Source organism: Plectrocnemia conspersa, unplaced genomic scaffold, assembly GCF_051122295.1.
Source record: "Plectrocnemia conspersa isolate PC_06_02 unplaced genomic scaffold, ASM5112229v1 ptg000011l, whole genome shotgun sequence".
Taxonomy (NCBI): Eukaryota; Metazoa; Arthropoda; class Insecta; order Trichoptera; family Polycentropodidae; genus Plectrocnemia; species Plectrocnemia conspersa.
In genome coordinates this window covers 8,766,530-8,791,878 of record NW_028277175.1, presented here as the reverse complement: position 1 = coordinate 8,791,878, position 25,349 = coordinate 8,766,530, and the positions used below count along the sequence as shown (strand labels likewise).

General features: G+C 26.9%; 1 protein-coding gene across 1 annotated transcript; it reads right to left on the bottom strand.

Annotated features, from left to right (window-relative positions):
• Positions 1-23,553: 23,553 nt before the first annotated feature.
• Positions 23,554-25,148, bottom strand: LOC148229369 (uncharacterized). Its single transcript, XM_088197479.1, has 2 exons — positions 24,793-25,148; positions 23,554-24,705 (listed from the first exon to the last, which is right to left on the bottom strand). Exons 1-2 carry the CDS (start codon positions 24,907-24,909, stop codon positions 24,382-24,384), a joined length of 441 nt encoding a protein of 146 aa, XP_088053605.1. The 5' UTR covers positions 24,910-25,148; the 3' UTR covers positions 23,554-24,381.
• Between the last annotated feature and the right edge of the window lie 201 nt (positions 25,149-25,349).

The following is a 25,349-nucleotide window of genomic DNA, read 5'->3' as shown; positions in this document are numbered from 1 at the left end:
ATTTAAATATACTCAATTATTACAAATTACTGACAAAGATACAATCGAAAATATGCATAAACAATATTGTAATCTTAAATTTATAGTTGCCGAGAAAGTGAAGACTGGTTCGATTCAAACATTTGCCGATTTATTAACCTTTGCACATAGTGATCCAGATCAATTTGATTGTATATCAGTTTTACTAGATATTTGTGGAACCTTTCAGGCATCAAGCGCTGAATGTGAACGAGGATTTAGTTTAATGAATGCAATTAAATCAAGATCAAGAAATAGAATGGAAGTAGAACATTTAGAATGTTTACTACGAATAAAGTCATACATTTCATCCGGGGAAAATGTTGATTTAAATGTGGTTTATAAATATTGGGTCGATAGAACGGACAGAAGAGAGAAAAAATAATTATTGAAAAAAAATAATAAATAATTTATATGTTCATTGTATAATAATATAATATTTTCAATACACTAATAATAATATTAATAATAAACACTTGTAATAATAATATAATCTTTTCAATACACTAATTCATAAAATATATATTTTGTTCTAAATTGTGCAACAAATTGGTTGACTGGCTGAACCCCAATGTGATATAGTGCCAAGCGATTGGGTAAGAATATTATGCAATTTTCATAAAATTAATTACCTACTTTCTAGTGTTTTTGCTTTGGAGCATTGAATCTCCTAGGGTCGGTCCATTAGTATATTTATTCCGTTTAAAAAAGTAGGTACAATAGAAATCGACAAAATTCGGAGAAAGATTTTTTTACGTAGTTGAAAATTTAATAAGAATAATTTTGAATAAAAGTGAAAAAACTACATTTTTATAAATGTTTATTTTGAAAAAAAAACACAACATACAAATATATAGATTCAATATAAATAAAAAGAAAATTCTAAAAGTTTAGTATTTATTATATTATATCAACGAATATTTTTTTTTCTTTTTTATTTATTTCAAAAATTATCTTTGTTAGTGTTGTTATTATATAAAATCACTGTGACTAATAAATATACATTTTAATGAAAAATTTTATGCATTTATGGGGGGGGGGGGGGTGTAAATTTATCGCACCGCCATTGCACAGATGCATCGAAGATCCGCACACACAATAGAAAAATTAGAGGGAACGTTGATACACACCTATAATTATTTTGAAAAAATACTTCTAAAATAAAATATTATATTATATTTTTGACTAAATAGATAGTTATATAAATTTATGAAATGTAATAGAGCAGCCGAAAAAAAATCTTATATATTGTCTCAATTATGCAATAATTCAAGGAAACTTAATTTTTAAATAAAGCAATATAATTTAATAAAATTCTTAATATATTAAGGATTTTTTATGCTTGTAGTGTACACATTTCTATTTTACTAATACATTTATATTTTTAATGTTAAGGAGGTTAAGGTTGTAATGATTTTTTTCTTTATATTTTTTAAAAGAGTGTATGAGGCGGTTGTTATACTATACATAGGTATGTAAATTATAGAAATATTGGGCTAAAATCTCTTATGGATTGCCTCAACTATTACTGCTACTAGTTGATCTATATTGGGGTAGGACTTCCTAACCGGTTAAAATCGACTAACAGTTTTTTCGGTGATTTAAAATAAAAAATGAAAACCGGATTTTTTATTTTTTAACCGGTTTTTTACGATTATTTTTAAATTAACTACAGAGTATAGTTTTTGAAAGCAAAAGTTTTAAGTCACACCAGACATTTAATATTCGGTCGTCGACCAGAGAATTCATTGAAGTCATTAAATCCCGAGTTTCTTGATATCTCGATACTCAGGTATTCGATATTATAATTGATCAAAATTCTCCCACTATTTTGCTAGTCATTGACTTTGCTTACCGACAGCTATTATTTATTTTAAGCCTCAGCAACATCATTCAAAAGCTTCTGAACAATAAACTAATTTTAACTTTTAGAGATAATATAAATTCAATAACAGTTGATTAGACGAATATTGCTATGCTCTGTATTTCTTTGTGATATTTTAGACATCATTTGAGGGAAGAAAAAACAAATATAAATTAAGTATTTTATAATATTTTTAGCTCACAAATTTGTAAAAGCTTTAAAAAAATGTGACAACAAGGTGACTCGGTGTTATTATTTCTTAGAAAATATTTCATGTAAAGAGCTAACTAAAATGAAATGTAAATACATTTGAATGCATTTTATAAGGACAAAGTTAATTAAACTAAGTATAATCGGATAACAATATTCAATGGCAACCCTGATAATCTTATGCTCTGAAATTATTTACTTTCATTAACTTTATTATAAAAAATATCAATACATGATAATAAAATTTATTCAAGTGTGTAATTTCATTGTAATACAGCTACTTTCTGTCATCACAATAAAAAAAAATCAGCAGCTCTTATCCCTAATTATTTCAAGACGGAATTGGCCAAACACGCGAACACCACGTAAAATGGCTCTTTGTGTTCTCGTCTAAAAAATTTCGATTTAACAAATGGACGCGTTTAGCGTTTGCTGCATTTTTAAACTGTCGCCGTTTTGCTTTTGAAGAGCCACTCTCGACAAAGGCAGTTCTTTTTGTGATGGCACATCCATTGAAAACGCGAAAAGTGGCCGAGATGAATGGAGGCTGTTTAGACGTCCGCCAGAGCGTGATGTTAATTGCGATTTAGTTAAAAAAATTGAATGGCAACTGGGTCCAACGCTTCGTGAAACACACTGCCTCCGGGTCCGAAAGACTTTAGCGCCAGAACGAGTGCTTAATGATGCGAATTTGTGACCAAATTGCTTGAAAATGTGTCACGTATAAGCAATAACTATTATGTGATATTAAGCGGGTGGCTATTGTTAAAATTATGTGTTATATAGTCGAAAAATGACAAGCTATGAAATGGAGACTGTTGGGTGTATTGAATAAACAATTTATATAATATGCTTGAGTGAAGTTGGGTTTCGTACTGGACCGCTCGTCGAAGTCTTTCAAATATTTCGCTCTCAATTAAATTTAATTTCAGTTTGATTGCTCAAAAATATATTTGCAATATATCAATAAGTCAGTAAAATAATTGTGTTTTAATGAAAGCAATGCCGATTATTTGCTTTGCGATTTCTTAATGAGTTATTATCCTTACATTGTATCGATAATTTGAGGTGAAAAAGTTGTGAAAGGCTCTACTGTCTACTCAATGTCATCCTAAAATGGAGCGGAACTTCATATTTTTAATGAGAAAATTGATCACATAATATGTAATATGTATGCGCGTGAGACGGTGGATGTGTCGAATTATTTTATCAAGATTAAAACATGTTATAAGTTATTACATAATTGATTTTCAAGTCGAAAATAAAAAAATATTAAAATTACACCATAGGTGCAATAAAAAAGGATAATATACATTCAATAAAATAAATTCTTCTTCGTCGCTTTCAGTTAGTCAGCATCATAACAAATACAAGCATTTTAAACGTAACTTATAAAAACATTACCTAATTATATTAGCAGTACTTTTATGCTAAAAAAATATATGATCCTTTTTATAAGAACGGATTTTTGGATTGATGTATGTAACTAACGTTTTTTTATCTCTAAAACGAATCGAAACACATTTTGATCGCATGTTTTATTTTTGAATCACACAAAAAATCAATCGAAAACTCAATTTAGTAACCATTGAACGGTGTGACAGCGTCGAGTCCGATTTCAGAATAAAAATCCGGCATCGCACGCATAATGGATTTTTCGTTTGAATAGATATTCTTGCCGAATCGAAGTGTATCCATCAAAATTCCACATATAGTCGGGCCATGCTATGTGTGTCCATTGAACGGCAACCCATTGTCGATAACCATTCGAGCAAACACTTGTTATTTTAAAGGCTCTCTTTCGGAGAGCCTCGCAATCAAAGGCGAAACCAATTGAAAGCGACCCATTGTGTTCACGCACACTTCTTGCGATTCAACGGAGAACGTATCGCAAATAAATATTTGATGGCGGACACCGTTTTTGTGCGATTTACTTTTGTTTGGCCAATCGCGTATTTTGCGAAAAGAATGGCGTTTATTGCATTTTTTTAATGTAAAGTGACCGAATAGTTGGGTGGGATCAAAACCATATATTCGTCTTCATTTTATTTAAATGGGTTACAATATAAAGAAAAATAAATCTACAAAATTGTATTTTTGAATAAGATATACATTTTTTTCAGAATTACCTATTGTATCAATTATCCTACTAAGCATTTCTGAAAGAACTGCATATAAAAGGAGAAATTATCAAAACATGTTTCGACTTATTATATACTTATTTTCTCTCCTGAAATACGTATTAAATACGAAATAAATATTTTTAGTATCTATTTATTACTAAAATAATAACATTTTCCTGTAGATTTGATTAGTTGTTTTTAGCATTTTTTTTTTATAAATTCTTCCTTCGACATATTTAATAGCTTTTATATTAGTCGAAAAATTTTCCATAGCAATTTTAAGTGCCATTGTATATAGAAAATACAAAAAAAATTGATTTAATTTTGTTACACTTTATTTTAGCAGTGTTTATGTAAATAAAATTGTAGTAACAGATTTTAATGAAAATTGTAAATAAAATCTTGAGAGCTTTCAGCGGTTAGCTACCATTTTTTTTAACTATTCTAAAAATGAAAATTAGTGTTTATTTATTATGAAGTTTTTTTAATAACATATTTTGTAGTTGTTATAATTAAATAAAATCAATAGAAATTTTTATTGAAAATATATTAAAAAATATCTAAAATGTTTTTTGTATATTCTCAAGTTCACTTTTGCAACGTTTATAATATATTAGTAAAATTTGTCATTGCAGTTTTGATTTGCAATTTTATAATCGAAATAAGATTGATTTGTAGATTTGCTTTGTTAATTAGTTAAAAAATTGTGTTTTTTTTTTAATCAATTTATATAATTCTAAGTTTTATAAAAATGGATAATTTTTTGGACTTTGTTAGAGTAATTTTTTTAAAGCTATTTGTATTTACTTCTAAATTAATTTACGTAACTTGTAATAGTTTTATTATTCGATGACGAACAGTTTTTACAAAAACTTATTTCTTAAAATTGTAAGATCAAAATTTTTTTTAAGAAAATTGTTATGGTTCTTGAGATTCTTCAGCGGATGATTATCTTATTTTCTCTACTCAACTTTAATTTACGTAGAGAAAATAAGATAATCAAGCGCTAAAATTTGCATCTAAATGTGAAAACCAAAATTATTTTTTCAGTTAATTTTGCGATATATTTAAAAGGTTTGTAACATTTTTTATTAAGCTTTTTATTATTAATCCATCTTGGTATTAAAAAATTAAGTTTTATAATTTTTTTCTATCTAAAAACTCATATTTCTAAGATTCTTTCATTTATATTTTTCTACTTACATTTGAACTACATTGTATACATATTTTTTTATTAGGATTTGGTTTTTTAGATATAGTTTGTTTTGATGTCGATTTACTTTTGTATCGAATTTTTGTATAATCAGTTTGTATATTATTTTGAAAAAAAATTAAAAACTCATATAAATTTATTTAATACTAAATTTTTAGCTCCACATATTTTTTATGAATTTTGGAGTAGAAAATATGAAATTTTAGGTTTATATACTAGGTATAAAATTGTTATGAATAAATTACTTTCTCGTAATGTATAAGACACATATATACAGAATCTACCATTATTATTAATTAACCTTTTTATTTATTATATTAATATTGAGAATTTTGTAGCGTAAAAAGTAAGCTTACAGATTTATATTATTAGTATTAAAATCGTTGCGAATAAATTGCTTACTATATTTTTTTATAAACATATCATTTTTTTAAATACATACATATGTAAAAAATCTAGCAATGCTATTATTTTTCCAATTTATTTTAAGGCAAATTTTAAGCTCTAAATTATTATTATAACTTATTGATTTTTAAACTCGTTAAAAAATCGTTATAAATAGATTGTTTAATTAATTTCGTAATATTTACTTACATAATTTAATGCTATTGTGTTATTGGATTTTATCGTATTTCTAATATGAAAAAATATCGTTTAGATTACATATGATTACAATTTTTAATAACCTTATTTATATGATATAATATGTAACTGAGTTCAAATCTGTAATTAGAAACATATATGTATATACCTACATGTAATTTTTATTTATGTTATTTCGTTTAACATCTTTTTTTGATTTTTATATATATATATTTTATATAAAACATATAAGTAGATTGAAAAACTGAGATTAAACAAATTATAAAATAATAAAAATATATTTTCCAGAAATGCACATTTTTTTAAAAATGAAATTCTACTTGCAGCTTTTTTATTTGATAATGTTAAATTATCTAATTACGGTACTTACATATCATTTAGTCGTTTTTCTAAAGTTTAGTATATTTTTAATTATTAAGGTTATATCATATCAGTTATATACTATTTATTTTTTGTAGAAATTTTGGAAAATACGTTTAATTTTGTGTTGGAAGATTACTGATTCTGCTTTTGAATTATGTATATGAACGATTACTTCATTATATTATGAATTATTCTTAGAATTATAATATGTTTCTTGAAATTAATAAGGAATATCACAGTTTTTGAATGTATAAATCGATAAAACTATATGATAAATTAGTTCCATATTGTTCTGAAGTTATTATACATATTATTGTATATGCATATACAAATCTGACCACTATCTAACAATATTTTTTGAGTAAGTTGTTTTTCCCCAGTAGCTAAGACAATGTTTAGAACATTTAAAGACTATTATTAAATGTATGGAACAGTACTTAAAAAGGAACAAGAATGATTCTTTTTTACATTGCAATCTAAAATGCTGGAAATTGTTGTTGATCATGAAATTAAAAAAATATTTATATATATATAATTTTATTTTTTATTGCTCAAAAGTAAGCTTTTATAATATATCATCGATTCTATAAAGAATTGTCAATTGAAAATACGTATTCTATTATTACTTATGAACTGCAGACCGACGAGCTTTGAACGAAGCTTTTTTCATTGACTCTCGCCCAAAACAAATCAATTCCGCGATCAATACACAAATAACGAGCGTGTCACCTCAAATCTTTTATTATGGCTTGGCGTACAAAGAGAAAAGATTTTTATCTCGACTTTGCGATCAAAGAGGAGCATCGTCTACCGAGCTCGACAATGGCACCACGTTGTCAATGGTTTCGGCATTCTTTGCACACAATATTCGTTATCTTTGTAACACATCTCGAGACGTAATTGTCACGGCGACTGAAAAAGCCTGAAATCTCCCCGAATTCACGGGTTTTCGAAAAGCAGCAAATTGAATTGCTTTTGAACACGTGGCTAAAAGCTCGACACAAAGACGTGTTTATCTATGGAAATTTGTCATACGATACTTTTGTCATAAAATCGTGAATCTGTAATGATATTGTTTCAGATTGATATCAAAGATTATATTTAAAATAATATATTTTTTACGTGAAAGAGTTGCACATAAAACGGAAGGATAATAAATGTTTGTTTAAGATTAAACGTTTTTTATTTCTCTCAATAAAAAAGCAAATAAAATATACACAAGCGGAAAGAATATGAAGAATAAACGCGTTTCTTATGATATAGTGTATATAATTTAATTGATGTCATTAAGTCAACCGTGAAGGTTTCGCCAGCGATAATGGCACGTTTCCTTTCGCACAAAGGGTATTTTTCTTTTTTCCTTTTCTTCCAATTTTGGACCCTGCGCCCTCGCGAGCATTGTGTCCCTTTTGGAAGATTTTGTTCACCGAACAACAGTTTTGCGGACAATTGTTCCGATTCAATGAGATTCTGTTTAAATCAAATTAAACTGTGTGTACACATCCACTACTACCTAGCGACATATTGTTATTTTTATGCCTTTCAAAATTATGACTATTATAATTTACATTTCGAGCGGAAAAAATGAACGACTCGTTTTTGGTGTCGTTTATATATTATATGCTTTTATTGTTATAAAAGCTTATAAAATATGGAAGATTGACAGTAACGCTTAACCGTTTTAGTGCTTCATTGAACTCTTTTATTATTATATAAAACATACATATTTATATTAAGATTAAGAGATATTGATAATACTGCTGTATAATTTAAATTATATATTATATATATTATTACCACACCTTTTGAAAAATACCACATTTAAGAATGTAAGTAAAATAATTTAACAGCTAATTTAACTTAAATAAATATGATAATACACACAGTTTGCACTGGAAAGAGTAATGATGCTTAAGAGTGTATAAAAAAAATACCCAAATAGAAATACATTGACATAAATATTAATACAATTCAACGTAATATGCAAGGAGACTTTTAGTTTAGTTGACATTTATCGATTCATTATTACTATATAAATAAAATGTGCAAATTATTAAATTGCAATAATTCAACTCCTAGATACGAATATAATGCTTTGAAAATACGTATTCTATTATAGTCGCGAGAGAAATAATAAATATTTTAATAATCGTTATGGAAAGTCAACTATTTTAATGTGACCAAAATATTTTTTATATTTGTAGAAATTATAAATTTGTTTTCAAAATCATCTTACATATTTTATATGCAACAATTTTAATACTTTATTATAACATATAGTATTATTACTTATGTGTGTGTATCCATAAATATAATATATTTTTTTCATAAGTATCAGGCCCCATTCGCCCCCAAAGATCCGAGGGCATTCTTGGCAAAACTTGATCTTTTCACGATAAAAGAAAAACCTTTTTGGCCAATGTTTGGTTAGCTGCTCGTGTTCCATTGTCATGCCCAAAAATGAATTATTGTTGTCGAATTTTAAAACATTTATTTGTTATGCTATTATGTGATTTTATCCCAATGCGTTTAACCTAAGCCACTGTCAAATACCCAACAGATATAATTCGGCGATAATCGCAAAATGTTATTTTAATATTTATATATGTTTTGAGAGATATAATAGAGCGTTTATGTTGTACTAAAATTTATTTTTAAGAATAACATTTTTCAAGGGACTGAAGTAAATTGCAAGATAATATTTATTCATGATTAAATATCACAATAAATAAAAGTTGTATTACTGTATGTGAATATTATATGGAACATATAAATATTTTGTATTTTTATTGTTACTATAAATAATATATTATATAAATTATAAAACATACATTTAAACACACTAAATTTAGCAATTAGATGACATATTAAATTTTGGCAAATATACAAAGAATTATATGCTTAACAAATCCAGGTATACTATAAATAAGAGCACTAATCGTTCGATATCCTGCGGCGCATTCTATTCGTACAATTTATTTGTTAACGTTTAGGTATGTCTAAATAATTCCAAAGTGCATGAATGGTTTTTATTTTTATGTTAAAGTAGATTGATGAATGAATATTTGTAGTATTCTTAATGTATTGTATTTCAAAAATATGTACACACTTCAAACATTTAAGAGTAAGCAGTATATGTATATATTATATATTAATTTTCCACATTTATCTGTATAATTTCATTTTAAAATATTTTATTACAAATTTAGATGTGGCTACGAATTATTTTAATTTTCCGATGTTTGGATTTTTATAACTGGTTAACCAGTTTTTGATTTGTAAAAAAAAACGTATTTTTTTTTGATAATTTTTGGAAGCCCGAGGCAAAAAAATAATGTTACGTTTTCTGCATTATACAAATCTTTGAAAAAACATGATCTAGAGAAGTCTTTACTTCGGTAATATTAAATTCGTTGTCAGCTCCTTGAAATAAGTTTAAATATATCTGTAACATTGGTACTTTCAAAGAAAGCTATAGAATAAGAATGATTGAGTAACAATTTCGAAGGATTTTTTCTAGATCTTTATTTTTTGTATACAGCACATTTTTTACAGTTTTTTAAATTTTGAGAGAAATTAAATATAATGCATTTACAAATTTATTTTTATTGCATTGCAAAAAAATGCCTTATTTTTTCAACAAAAAATATTCGTTGCTCTTTCTTTCATGAAACGATTTTTTATTGCATATTTTGCTTTTTCATTTCACCAGTTTTATTAAATGATAATTTAGAATGCTAATGTCATGCTTAAAAATAATAAAGATTTTAAAATATTACTAACAATATTTATGGCTGCATAGACTGGACACCCTTTTGACTATGGTTTGAATTGTGAATAGGTAAAGAATGTGATACTACAATATATAAAGCTGTTTATTTTTATTGTGCATATAATTTGCCTATGGAATTCACTATCCGTAATAAAAAGGCACCAGTCCGTGATGTTTGCCCTATTCGCGGCATTCGAAGGGATTTAGGTTTTCTAGTGTTTGTTTGCAGAACGCATATCCAAAGTGCACTGTCAACATTCACGTCCTGTAGTCAATTTGGTAGACGTTCAATGTTTGTCCCGGTGGGCAGAATACCAACATCAGCCATTTGTTAACTCGTTTATTGGCACAGGACTGCCACTTGTGCCATAAACCGACGCAGAGTAAACAAGTAAAATAAAAAAACACCCTCGAGATAAAAGTCGATTGTGCACGAAATTGGATATTATACTACAATAATTATTGTCGAAGACATTGCCTAAGGGGAGGACCTTTAAAATTGCGGCCCTTATTACAATAAGAAGCCCCGGGCGTATATCCAAATCGACTTTTAGTCACGGCTGTATTATCTTCATCAGTTTTAATATATTAATAATATTTTATAATACAATAAACGAGGTTTTATTGATTGTGTCATTAAGTAATAATTAAAATTATTTTTTATATCATATAAAACCGATTTTTTAATTAACTCAAAAGATCGACTTGGATTTATACTAGCAGTTTGTCATCGTGATTTTTTAACGGTTCTCAACGCTGACTTTTATTATAACAATAAACTTTACAACCAAATAATTAAGTAGCCGACCTTATTTTTTGCGCTTATATCCAATGAATGGACCACTTGGACTATCAATCATCTCGATGAAGAATCATTAGCGAAGGTCCGCTTTTTAATTGCGATTTGGCGATTTTACGATGCGGGCTTCGGCCACACCCACGAAAAAACCCACCACTTGGCCTCGAGGGCTGCTAAGATGATTTTTGTGCTGAAAAACGCGAATAATGGTCGGCGGGAACCCTCCACGCCCATTTCTGTGAATATAAAAAGAAAAAGTCTTCAAGAAATCTTTGGGGTCGAATCTCGCGACACTGGATATAATAAGCCCGTATAGCACAGCATGGGGTATGACAAAACCTTATTGTGGTGGATCTCGGCTCGTGAAAAACGACATTGGCCCTGTACAAACCATTCTTAATCGTCACAATGCTGTAACGCCTTTTTCAGCTATTGCCGAGGAGTGTGAATCGGTAAATTTCTAGCAAGATTAGTGCGACAAACCCATGTTCAATTGGATCGGTATAGTATCTCGAATCGAGCGAGATTGTATTAAATATTTAAAAACACCTTAATAACAATAATATATGTATATAAATATTGATTTTAGTTGTGATTGTATTGTACAATTATATCAATTTTATTTAAACCATTTTTTTAAGGTGTTATTTTCATATTATGTAAGATATTAATAAAAAAATACCATATCTTTCACCTAATATAGAATCATAAATTATTTCCAAACGCTTTTGGTTTGGTTGAATGTACCATAAAAAATATTATTGGTCCACACCCAGATATATATTCGAAAGAAAATAAAGTGGCCATTTAAACACGTGTTCAGGGCATTTATTGTCAACAAAACACGGTAGGGAGCTTATAGAAGGAGCTTTTGAGCTTTTACACGCCAAGCAAAATCGAGCTTTAAGCGCGCGGACTCGACGTGAAGCACGGGTGCATTTTTCTTCACCTCATCACCTGATTGTGCCAATGGACGTATCTGGAAAACCGGTCACTTCTTTTGTTGTCTTGAGTGATGGACCTCGAGGGGTGTCGTTATTTAACACAAAAAATAAAGAAAGAAACGACGAACAATGGGATCAAGGGGGAGATTTTTAAAATTAATTAAATGGGTACTGTCATTATTTTTTATCTCTACTTCGAGTTGTTAAAGTAATTGTATGTAAGTGTATGAACGAGCATAATTTGATGTAAAGAATATTTCATTATTAAATTATAGTACACATTGAATGATCTACTTAATTTCTTGGTATTTTTACGGTAAGACTTTAATTTAAAAATATTGTAGTATTTTAATTTTAAAACTCTGACCATGAAGCAAAATTTTTAATTTGCCAGCAAAATTAATATTTTTGTTCTGACTCAATATGTCGTGAATTGCTTATTAATTACTTACCTTTACTTTAAAACCAATTATAAAAGTTTTGTCTTTAAATTATGAAATGCTGATCTATATTTTATTTTTTTTATATTGTAGTTATTCTAAAAAAAACACTATATTATTTGTCTATAAAAATATATTAAAAATTATATTTCATAATTATAATATTTTATTTTATTTAAGTTGTTCTAGGTACAAATAAAAAAATATGTTGCAATTTACAAAAAAATTGTAGCAAATACCTCTTAAATAAAACTTCTAATTAAAACTGATCTTTATTATCAAGATTAGAATACTTTCTAAGAGATTTTTGACTAAAATATTTGTAGAAGTAAATTAGGAATTAAAAATTATAATAATGCTATTTTTAAATAATTATGGTAATTTATTAAGTGTTGTCTAAAAACACAATTAGAAAATGCTAGCTTTATTTGGATCAAACGTATAATAGTTTTTTCTATTTATTATAAATAAATCTGTATGATTTTTTACGCAAATTTTTTAAGACCAAAAAAATTGTAGATTAAAAATATAAGGCCTTTAATTTTTAAAATTTTAAGATTTGAATTAGGGTGCATTTATTTAGTATTTTCTAAAAATACAATCTTAAACTTCTAGCTTAATTTTGATCAAATGTATTATGTACGAGTTTTTCTATTATAAATATTTTTTATGATCTGTCACGCAATTTTTTTCTGTACAAAATATTAAAATAATTCATTTATAATAATTTGAAATTGCAGATTTAAACTTTTAAATTCTAATAATTATGGTGCATTTATTTAGTGTTTTCTAAAAATACAATTCTGAAATTTTAGCTTAATTTGATTAAATGTATAATAGTTTTTGTAATTTATTTTAAAATTTTTGCAGACCAAAAAAACTGTAGATTTAAGTTATTAAAGCTTTAAATTGCAGATTTAAACTTTTTATGTTTCAATAATTATGGTGCATTTACTTAGTGTTCTTTCTTCCGAATAAAAAATTTGTAGATTTAAATTAGGAATTTATTATTATAATAACAATAATAATAATATTACAATACTAATATACGTATATGTTTAGTCTTTATAAGAATTAACTCAATTTTAAATAAAAATAGTAATAATTTTTCCAATAAAAAAATAAAAATTATTACAGTTTACTATAAATTATTAAAAAAAAACTTAATTATATACTATATTTGCGTTTACACAGTCAGTTCGAGAGCTATCCATTTCATAACAGAAGTAATAAGCTAATGCTTTAGAGCCAAACTTGCCATCACTTTCTCAATTATGAGTAATGATGAAATGGATAGCTCTCTCGAACTGACTATGTTAATGCATATTTATTTATTTATTTATTTATTTTATTAATTTATTTAGCTTAATAGCTAATCTTTACATCTAACAAATTTAGTAAACATATATAAAAATATATAAAAAATACATAACAGAAATAAAAAATAAAAATATACAATAATAAAGTCTTAATATTATAATTTATTTCTATATGTACGAAAGAGTTTTTTTATTCCATTTATGAAGCCCGTTATATTTTTGCTGTTTCGGATTTCTCTTGGAAGACTATTATATAAATCAAAACCTCCGTACATAATTCCCCTAGCCGTACTCGTTTTCTTATACTTAATTATCTTTAAATTTTCTCTATTTCTAGTATTATATTTATGTACATCTTTATTTCTTATTAAATACTTATTAAAATATTTTGGTAACATATTATTTTCTAACTTATATATAAATACTAAAACATTCATACTCAATATTTCTTGAACATTCAACCATTCTAATCTATCAATCATACTTTTACAATTAGTTAAGCTATTTTTATTTAAAATTACTCTCATTGCCCTATTTTGTAATTTTTGCAACATTTGTTTATCTAATTTATTTAACATATTTAATAGTGTTGCACAATAATTAAATGGGGCAATATTATACTATTGTAAATTTTTTTTTTTGTATTTATACTTAATATATTTCTTAATCTAGATAATAAACCTATTTTTCTACTAATTTTTTTTAATATGTAATTACAATGTTCTTTAAAATTTAATTTTGTATCAACAATTACTCCTAAATATTTTATATTATTCACTATTTCTGTACTAGAGTTATTTATTACTATTTTGGTACTATTATCTAAAACATTTTTATAATTAATAAACATACATTTAGTTTTATTCTCATTTAATTTAAGTACATTATTCTTTAACCATATTTCTAATATAATATAGAGTATAGTTGTATTATTACATCGTTATCATATATCTGATAACTATAAAATATTTCTAATAAACCTATATTATAAAAATAAAATAATTACTTGGATGCCAATTTTATAGATAAAATAATTTTTGGGTTTCCTTAAATTGGGCAATTATTTTCATTATAAGATAATAAATTAAAATAAAGAAATATTTTTTAATTATTTTTCAGAGGATTATATTTTAAATTATTTTTTATAACATATTTTGATGGAACGTCATAAAATATTGATTCGATTTTAGTCAAAAGAACAAATAAAACTTGTGATCGAGACTATTCACTAATAAATATAATAATATGATCTTTCACATAAGATATTTTAAATTAAAAAGTTTGTATACATAAATAATAAATAAAGAAATTAAAATTATTTCTAAATAACTCTAATTATTTTTCAAAAGTATGATAATTTTTTTAATATAAATACTTTTTTAAAAATATTTGACAACAATTAATTTCATAAATCAATTTATAATTAATTTGCAAACATATTTTAGAAAAAACACATAAACATTTGTTACTACAAAATATTTGCATAAAACTTATATTATAAGGTTATCTACAAAATGTAATTACTAAAATGATAATTTTAGAGGCAAATTCATTTTAATTTTTTTAATATGTTCTTAATACCAATATATCATTAAACAAAAATATGATAAATTATATGCAAAAGTATGGTAGTTGACGTTGTTTTAATTATATTTACTATAAATGTATATTGTAAATATTTTTTTGTATTTATTTTGAAATTTAAAAAAAAATATAAAAAATAAATATTGGATTATATTTTTAACATATATGTATTTATATATACCATTTTTTAAATTATTATTTTAAATGTTATTGAAATTTTAGTCAAAATAATAGTTATTGTAATCATATTAATTATAAATACATCTAAATATATTAAAAACATATCAAATTTACAATGAAATTGTTTTCATTGGCAAATGAAGAAAATAATTTAATCTCGTTTTGCTCTTATTAAATCTTACTAAACCACACAATTAATTAAACAAATTTAAGTTATTAAATAAAAATGAAATGAAATTATTTTTGGTGTAAAGTCTTACTTGCGCGCTTACGCATATGATATGTTTATTTATAATATTTACACAAATTTTGAGTCAATTACGCGTTCTTTCACGGTATGAATAAAAAAAATATACGCCTAGTTTGCTGTTTGTTTGGTTTTACTATTGAAATATCCAGTTTATTATTATTATATTTTCAGAGTAAACTTTTTTCAATCGTATTATTATTTTTTTAATTTACGTAACACAAAACACCTATTTGCGGACCCGATTATGCACGCCGCGGTACGTGCTATATTAAATTACTACGCGAGAACGTGCTCCGTGTGCCCGTAATGTGCTGAAGAATTAGAAGAGGTAACAAAGAAAAAAAATATGGAATTATCGGTAGCACGCGTTTGAAAAGTCGCCGACAAAGGTAATACGAGCCTTCGGTGCCGTGTGTTTGAAAAGATCTTCAACGAGAAGATAAAAGCCGGACCGGATAAGATGTTCCCGAAAGGTTTCTTCTCTCAATGGCTGGTTTTTCGGACGGCACGAATTTAAATTCATATTATGTGTAATGCATTTTCGGGAGGCATGAAGGTAATTGAAAGTTGATTACGACCCAACATCCTTCCTCTCATTTAATGCCTTAAATATCTTGAGCGTTCCTAATGACATTTTAAGAGTGTCCATTAGTCCTTCGAATCATTTTCTTTTTTATCTTTATTTATTCGTGAGATTTTTTCGTCAAGGTTTTTGAAAAATTATACAGAAGACAAATTTAAACAATATCAGTTTTTTAAATTAGATATTTTATATAAACATTTTCAGTAAAGCATATTGGATAAAATGTTAAATGTAATAGACAATGAGTCTATTCAGTGTAAAAACTGCCATTGTAATATACCCCTTGCATCAACGACCTAGAAATGTGTTCATTTTACAGTTTTACTTATTCAAAAAGTGAACATATTTTGGTCGAATATGCAAGCGATGCAATTAGCCGACCAACATATGATCTGTGATGCGCCAGAGACGTCTTGAATCTAGAGTATACAAAGACCTGACATTTTATTACATATTTGTATTTGATATTTGGCGAAACTGAAAGTATTATAATTATATTCCTTTAATAAAATATGCTCGTTGTAATAATCTAACAGCCTGATAAAGTGAAAAATACATAAAGCGAATGACAATATTTCTTAAAAAGTCGAGTAAGCATAAAATAATTTCGATGATTGTATAAATTTCATAATGATATTTTACTTTTCACAAAAATTCTTACATCTCTAAAGCAAAAAGTTTTCTCAATTAAATTTTATATTAAAACATATAAAAAATAACTCTATTATTCTGTTCATATAATAAAATAAACTTGTTCAATATGAATAATAATCTTTAATCTGTTGAAAGAACCATGCGAATTTAAAAGATCTTACGAAACCATAATTTTTTTGTCGTCTACATATTTTACACAAAATGTCATCGATTTATAATATTTAGTTATTTTATTATCAATCAAACAAATAAAAATTATTTGATAAATCCAAGAAGAAATTTACAAAAAAAATATATATGAAATTAATTTTCTGTTGATCGATGAGTGTCTTATATTTCTAAGGTGTGAAACTTGTTCGATGGACTGTACCGTCGCACGTCCAGCATCCTTTCTGAAGATGCAAGGATGCCGCGGCACCTCTCCACAAAGACGCCAGGACAATGGCGTCGGCAGAAATACACTATTCGTCATGCCTTGACGACAAACGAACTACCGCCGAACAATTGTACTCTGAAAATCTTCGAAACACTCTCGAATGTCTGCGACAAATTCGCCGATTCATTAGCGTACCTGCCGAAAGTGGGTGTGGCAAATCGCAAACGTCGATAATTGATCCGAAACGATTCTGCGTGACGGTCGCATTTACGTTTCGGGTGCTAATCGAAAAACCGCGTGACGTAAATCCGTAAATGGCGAGTAATTCGATTTTGATTTGTGCACGCGCCGAAAAACACGTAGACAACTATATTCTAGGTGTGTATAATTGCCGATGAATGATAATGTGTTTTTTGTGATAAGATTTAGTTAAGGATCTGAGATAGGTTTATCGTCAATCTAATATTGCGCGGTTGTCATTTGCGAGTCATTAGATAATTTTAAAATAAATTAGTGTTTCGTTGAATTGACGCAGTATATGTCAAGTATATTTTTTGTTATATGTAAAATCATAAATTAATTTGTAATGACTTTTGCTGTCAACATTTTTATTTTATTTAATAAAATCATCTTTCATGTATGTACATATATCTTACCTAGAAAAATATTGCTAAGTCTAGCATTTCGAAACTAGCTATTCACGATTTACTTCCTTTTATAACGTAATTGTGCTTAGGATGCTTTTCATCATGTTGCAACTGAAACAAGGTTCAGGAATAAATATTTATTTAATTTATTAACCTGGACACATATAAACTTATCAATTGAAGTCGAAATGTTTTTTTTCATCCTGAGCAAAAAACGTATGTTCACTCAACTCTTTTTGCAATAGCGGTCATTAAAATAAATAGCAAACACAAAAAAGTGAAGAATGTCCCGTGTGGGTGTCCCCTGTGTAAGCAATATTCGTTTGAACGAAGTAAGCAATATTTGTTTTTTGTTGAAATTGTTTTTTCAACCAATGTTGGTAGATATCACTGATGTGATCATGCACTATCAAGAATAACTCTTATGCCTGCACTACACTCTCTGGAAGTTGGCCAAGGTTGGCCAAGGACGGAGAATATAGTGGGTTACTTCGGTCGAGTTCGGTTCTGTCCGCTATAAAATCTCTCGGAAGTTGTCCGAGGTTACCGAGAACAAGAGTTGTGGGGGTAATTTAGTCGACTTGGCCAGCTTCGAGCGCTTGCGAACATTGTCGGCAAAAGGACCGGAGGCAAAGGGCCCGAAGTCGGAGCTGCTCTTTCGAGCGCGAGCGGTGAGATACTTCCCTTTAGTTCTCTCGCGTGTTAAGTGACGAGAATGAGAGAGATAATGATATGTTGTTTCGCAAACTGAGATAGAACGAGTAACTCGCTTCAATTTCAGTATGCGCGTAGGCGTCCTATGGTTAACACGCATGTCTAGCGCTGCATAGTGGTCACGTGGTCAAGTTATAATACCACATGCTTATCAGAGACTGCAGCAGACTCTTACTGACATCTTTGAATATTTTAGGGCACCAAAAGGGATTAATTATATTTTTGATAGTATATTTTTCTAACAGATATCGTTATTATATTTTTTTTTCATATAAAATTAAATAATTAGTAGTACTTGATTTTGTTAAAAAAAATCGTTTCGAATATCCTTATATATTTTCCTAGATCGGTTTATATAAATGTCACGCCATAACGAATTCTTATTTAGAATCGATGGCGACAAATTCTAGGATAGTCACAGATGTGGCGTTCGTATTCTGAAGTATCATTTTTATGCCTTATGGCATTTTGCAAAGCCGACAAAGATTTTGCGTAAATTGAATATTTACGACCGAAAAGTTTTAATTGATATTGTATTGGTGAGTGCCCACACAAACTTTTATAATTATCAGTAGCGTAATTTTAATAATATGACAATTTTAAAATTGCGATTATTTGGCACTTTTATCGATCGCGCGCAAATATGCCGGCTGTACGTGACAGAAGCTGCCGTCCGGGCGGCATATGAAATTTGCGTCAGTGTGGTCGCTTTCTCGAAAGTCGTAGATCTCGGCCGACTTCAGTTGTAACTATGGTTCGGACAACTTCCAGAGAGTGTAGTGCAGGCATAAAATTTGAGGTTACTCGTAAAAAACAATTGTTAAATTAATACGTTAATAAAGAACTTGAATTTTTTTACTCATATTTAAAAATATCTAATTAAGAATATTTTTTGGTATACTAATAAAGTAAAAAAAATATTGTACATTACACCATTATTATAAAAAAAGTCATGATAATGCGCTTATATTAAATATTGGTTTAAAGGCCACAATTTTGGCAAGTCAAATATATATGTAAGTTTCGTAAAACAGTTAGTATAACTTTATTTACTCATAAACGTAAAACAGAAGCAATATTTACGACTCGAAGAGACAGTCTCATAAAATAGATGGTGTCACATATTTTGGAATACATCTGAACTTTTTAATTTTCAATGCTATTATCGTACTGAAAAATATTGATATACTAATCTCAATAATCAGTTACTACAAAATAGATATCTCAAACCTAATTTTTAAATTTTGAAATTTTAAAAGTTTTTACATATTTCTTTATTTAATTTTATTATTTATAATACTTCTATTTAATATCGATTAAATCTTGTAAACTACAAAATAAAACTTGTATTTAATCATAAAATATGTTTTTCTGTGTGTTCCTTATTTTATAATAAACAGTTTTATTATAAAATAAGGAATACATAATTATTTAAATTAATAATCGTATTACAGCAAAAAATACTAAATATGTTATTTTATATTATCAACACACAATAATAAAATATCAAAAGTGCCAATAAATGAAGAATTATGTCGCAATTCGATGATATCTTTAAAACGAGAAATTGTTTTTACTCTAAAAATTAAAAAATATATTCAAATACTATTTATATATTATATAATATTATAAATATATATGAGCAAATGTCTGGCTACCTATTTTCTTTAACAAAAATGTATATTTATTATAGCAGGTATGCAATGTGGTATAATTTTAAAATAAATCAGTAAAAACCAGATTTTCATTGTTTTTTATACTTAATTTTTTGTACTAATGAACAAGCTATCTAAAGGTGTTAAAAAACATCACCTCTCATCAATTTATACGTCAAGAGTATTAATGTAATATTTTTAGAATATCTACTTTACACAACTCTCAATTCAATTTGCAAGAAATTATTGAAATATTACCAGATTACAAATTTACAACACGAAATGTATTATTATGAACTTTTTTTATTTAACAAATAATTACTTTGACGATAGAATTACCTATTTTTTTAATTGACCTTATAAAATTAAACACACGTAAATTTTTTTATAGGAAAAAATAATGTATTCCTTCTATTGAATATATAGTAAATATTGTAACACACACGTGCGTGCTCATACATACATACACAAAATTAATATTGTCATTGTAAGAACATATTTCAAATCTACTACATTGTGTATTTCTATCTGTTTAAAATAGAGAATGCCGCACAATGGATGACCCGATTAGTTCCGATGCTGATAATCTAAAGACGCTAACGTGAATTTACCAAAAGCTTCTGCCCTGAATTCATACTCGATTGAAAGCTCCGCAGGCGGCTTGTGTAAACGATGTTAGGTGTCAGGTATGATAAACATTCGGTTATGAAAAATAATAAATATAATAATATATAAATTTTAAAATATATGTTAGGGTGAAGTTTGCTTCACAAACAATATTGCGTATTCAAATTAAAAATTACGTTTGATAGTTATATTTAAAGGCTTCATAATAATTTTAAACTTTCAGCATTTTCAATTTTATATATTTTCTTGCATATATATTTAGTAAAAAATATAAATAATTGACTAAATTGTTGTCGATTCCTTTAGGTACCGTAGCTAATCGGCGGCCGTTGCGAATCGCAGAAAATTCTAGTTATTCGCTTTTTTCTTTCAGATTTGGACGCTTTTTAGTTTCAATTCGACACGCGTATAAAGTTAGGGAATAAACGATCCATCTTGGCTGATTCTTCTCCGGGACATTTATTTTCGCGGAGTTGTTACACGAACACACGTCTATGAAATTTCACATTGTCAAGGTAACCAGGTGTGAAAGATCCGTAAAGAAATTCATTTTCGGCTAATAAACGATACGTGTCATTGCCGCAAGAATGGATTCGGTTTATTTCATTGGCAATGTCGGAGAATGGTTATTATTTGAGTTATGTATTTTATTATTGTATCTCATGTTCATGGAAATGTTCAGGTTTTGAAAATAGTGAAAAAGTTTTCAGAACTTTGCATTGATTGAAACCTAAGTTTAGCACGCATTATATGAATATTTTGGTTAAATAATCGAAATATGGTTAACCAAATTTCATATGAAAACTATATTTCTGTAATTAAAAAAAAAATATTATTTATTTTAACTGGTTTTAATATTTACGAAGCAGCTAAGATACAAAATTCAAAACTGATATTATAAGTTATTTATATAAGAAAATAATTAATTAAATATATATAAATAGCATGTAAAGTATTTTTAACAACTTAAAAATTAAAAATATTAAATAAGAATAAAATAATTAATTAAGTAAAATTTACATTTACTCCTTTCATAAAAATTCTTTACAATAATGTACTATAATTTGAAGCAAAGTATACTTAAAATATTGTTTTCATTATATAATTGTATTTAAGGGAATACAAGTTGTATTTAAGGTTCTTTTAAAAGCATTAAAACGAAAATAAAATAAAATAATCGTATTTATTTTATTAAGATTATTTCTTATCAAACGTTTAGTGCTTTTTATAAAAACCAATTTTATAAAAATGTGGACATTTATTTATAATAAATAAGTGGACATGGCTTGACTTTAATTTTTGTTATTTTAATCAATATTCCTCAGACTTTTCGTCAGATGTAAAAAAATGCATTGTCCTTTAAAATGGGCTTTAAAAAAACGCAATTATAAATTGTACATGTTCAAAATTATACTTATAGACATATATTCTATTTATATATTTTTTCTGCTTATAGAAAAATCGTTTATGTATTTGAATATAAAAAAATTTATAGAAATACGCAAGAAAATATTTTTGCCCTCTTTACTTATTTTTAACAATATTGTTTAATGGATCTATGATTTTTTAATTATCGCCATTTTTAACTCACTATTAAAATGATCAGGCTGACTATCATTTTTTGCTCAAATATTTACAGGGTTAGTTTTTTAAACAAAGCCAAATTAAATAAATTAAAACTAATCATCAAAGAAAAGAACCAGGCAATCCAAGAATATCTTGAGCACCTTACTGTTACATATAATACTTACTTTGAAAGGTAACAATGAGAATAAGAAATCTTCAACATTCTCTTCTCTTCTCCAATCAGATTTAATAACTGAAAATGGTTCAGAGAGGATAAAGTAAAAACTGAAGCTTTAGGCGATTATTTATTTAATACATTTAAACCATTTCCCAAGGAAGAAACTTGTGAAAATAATAAGAATAGTGAAAATAAAACACGATTTTTTCAATGCACCTTAAATTCACTCCCAAGTATATACTAACAAATTAACAAACGTGTACTAGTCACTTACTCAAAGGGTAAAGGAAGTACGAAAAATAATACAATTTATTGTTTATGATATTATGTATTTTCTTATAAAAAATCTATTTAGAAACTATCGACAATAATATTGTTTTTAAAATAATTTTGTGTATATAACTTCTTTAATTTTGTCCATTAAATATAATAAATATTAATAAATGTAAAATCTAATAATTTACTAATATTGAATATAAAAAGAAATTGGATTCGTTTCTAATGAATCAGTTTTAATTTATAGAATAAGTCGATATAGATATGTATTTATTTAGATATTCAGTCTCAATAAAACTGAAATATATTAGTAAATATTATTACTGTTAAATTGCTGACCTTGATTTTTTTTAATAATGCAAAAATAAAAATATACATTACCTCGAGAAAATTCTCAGCAAACATATGTATTCTATTTCTATGTTGTTCATTGTTTAAATAAGTCACTTCATAAGATTAATTGCGAGAAACTTACATACATGCTTCTTTTTAGATACTTATCACTTTTAACTTCATTTTCTCGATGATTTCTTTATGAATTAAATTGTTAATTACACGAATGTAAGGTTTTCAGCATAATTGATAATAAAATATGTTTGTTTTATTCAAAATTTTATTTAAAAATGAGAAAATTAGAGATCAACGAAATTTTGAAAAATCATTATGATACTCGTACATTATATTTATAAAAGAAACTTATGTATAAGAATTCTTAAAAATAATATCACAAAACGATATAAATATATACATATTTCACTTAATAACATAAAAACTAATTGAGCAATGAAAATATAATTGTAACTTAAGGCACTAAATGTGTGTTAAAAAATAAAAATAAACAACTATTAAAGCTTTTTTGTTTCGTAAAAACTAAGATACATAACTAACACAAGTTCTTGTGTATTCCTTATAAAACTAAACTAAACCTACATTGGCACGTTTTGGCCTAAATTTTGAAGAATACATAAGCAATTCAACATTTAATATCACAGTTTCAGCAAATATATAATCTCTTAAAACTATTAAAGCTTTTTCAATATTGCGTACTGTTAAAACGAACGTTTCAAAGTAACATATACATTTTCTTATCTAATGGAAGACATCGTTTAATTTTAATGATATGTATTAATTCTAATTGTTGCTTTATACATATACAATATAGTGCGAACTTAAATATAAATGTGCAATTGTGTTTTAAAGCTTCTATACCAAAATAATAGAAAGATATTTTAGATAGATTTGATTCAATTCCGATAAAAGAAAACATAACTATTTCCATTGTGTCATGGAAGACAACGATTTCGATAAAACATCTTACAAATATAAACTATAAAAACTAACGTTATATATAAGCTTACGTATACGAGTATCGAGTAAAATGTGCAAAAATAACTTATGAAATAGACTTACTTTTAATTAAAGCTTAGTGTACGGAGCAAATTTGACATTCGGTCTTTTTGTAGGACCAAATCTCTTTGATTTCGTTGGCGATGTTCTCGTCGATGCCTTCATCCAAAAGGACGAATCGATCTCTGATTATTTCGTTCTTGGAGTTGTCTTCAATCGGAGTTGGAGTTGCCTTGAATCCTTCGCTGAACCGGAGTTGCTTTTTGGCTCTAATCTGAGTGGGCGAAGAAGACTTGACAACCAGCTTTGATTTTGAAGGTGAAGTCATCAGTTCACCGAACTTTGACCAGTACTTGTTTAGATTGATCTTTGTTGTATGCTTCAATTTGGGTTTGGCAACCTATAAAAAAATAAATATATTTAGTACATTTTCAAAATATAAATTTAGAAGTTATTTAAAATAAATAAAATAATACAAAATACATACTCGTTTGAAAAGTCGCCCCCAAGGCGACACAGGCATAGGTATGTCAGCATTTTGCAATGTCGGCGTTTTGTCGTTGGACTCTTGCTGCTGTTGTTGTTGTTCGTGATTCAAACACATGGTGCTTGTTTATACGCAACTGTCAGATTACGATAAAAGTGATAAAAGTTCGGCGATGAAGGGAGCGCGTGTTCCCCTCAACGATGAACGGGAAAGTGATTTCAAATCCGTGCCGCACTACTTATATACGCTTACCCCCACTCTTTAGGGGAGGAGCTTATAGAAGTGCGCGCAAAGCGTGTGCGGCGCGTGCTGCGCTTGCGCCGAACAAGTTGTACGAATTTACTACTACTGTGCTGCTTTGATACATATAAATAAAATTATGAATAAATATTTTTCATTAAACTAATATGTAATAATTTATAATATATAGTTTTTTACATAAAATTGCAATAGTATATACTATATATTTTAATGTAAATAAAATATAATTTAAAAAATTATAAAATTGTAGCTTAAAATAATATTTATAATATATTATATTCATATAGTATAAAAAT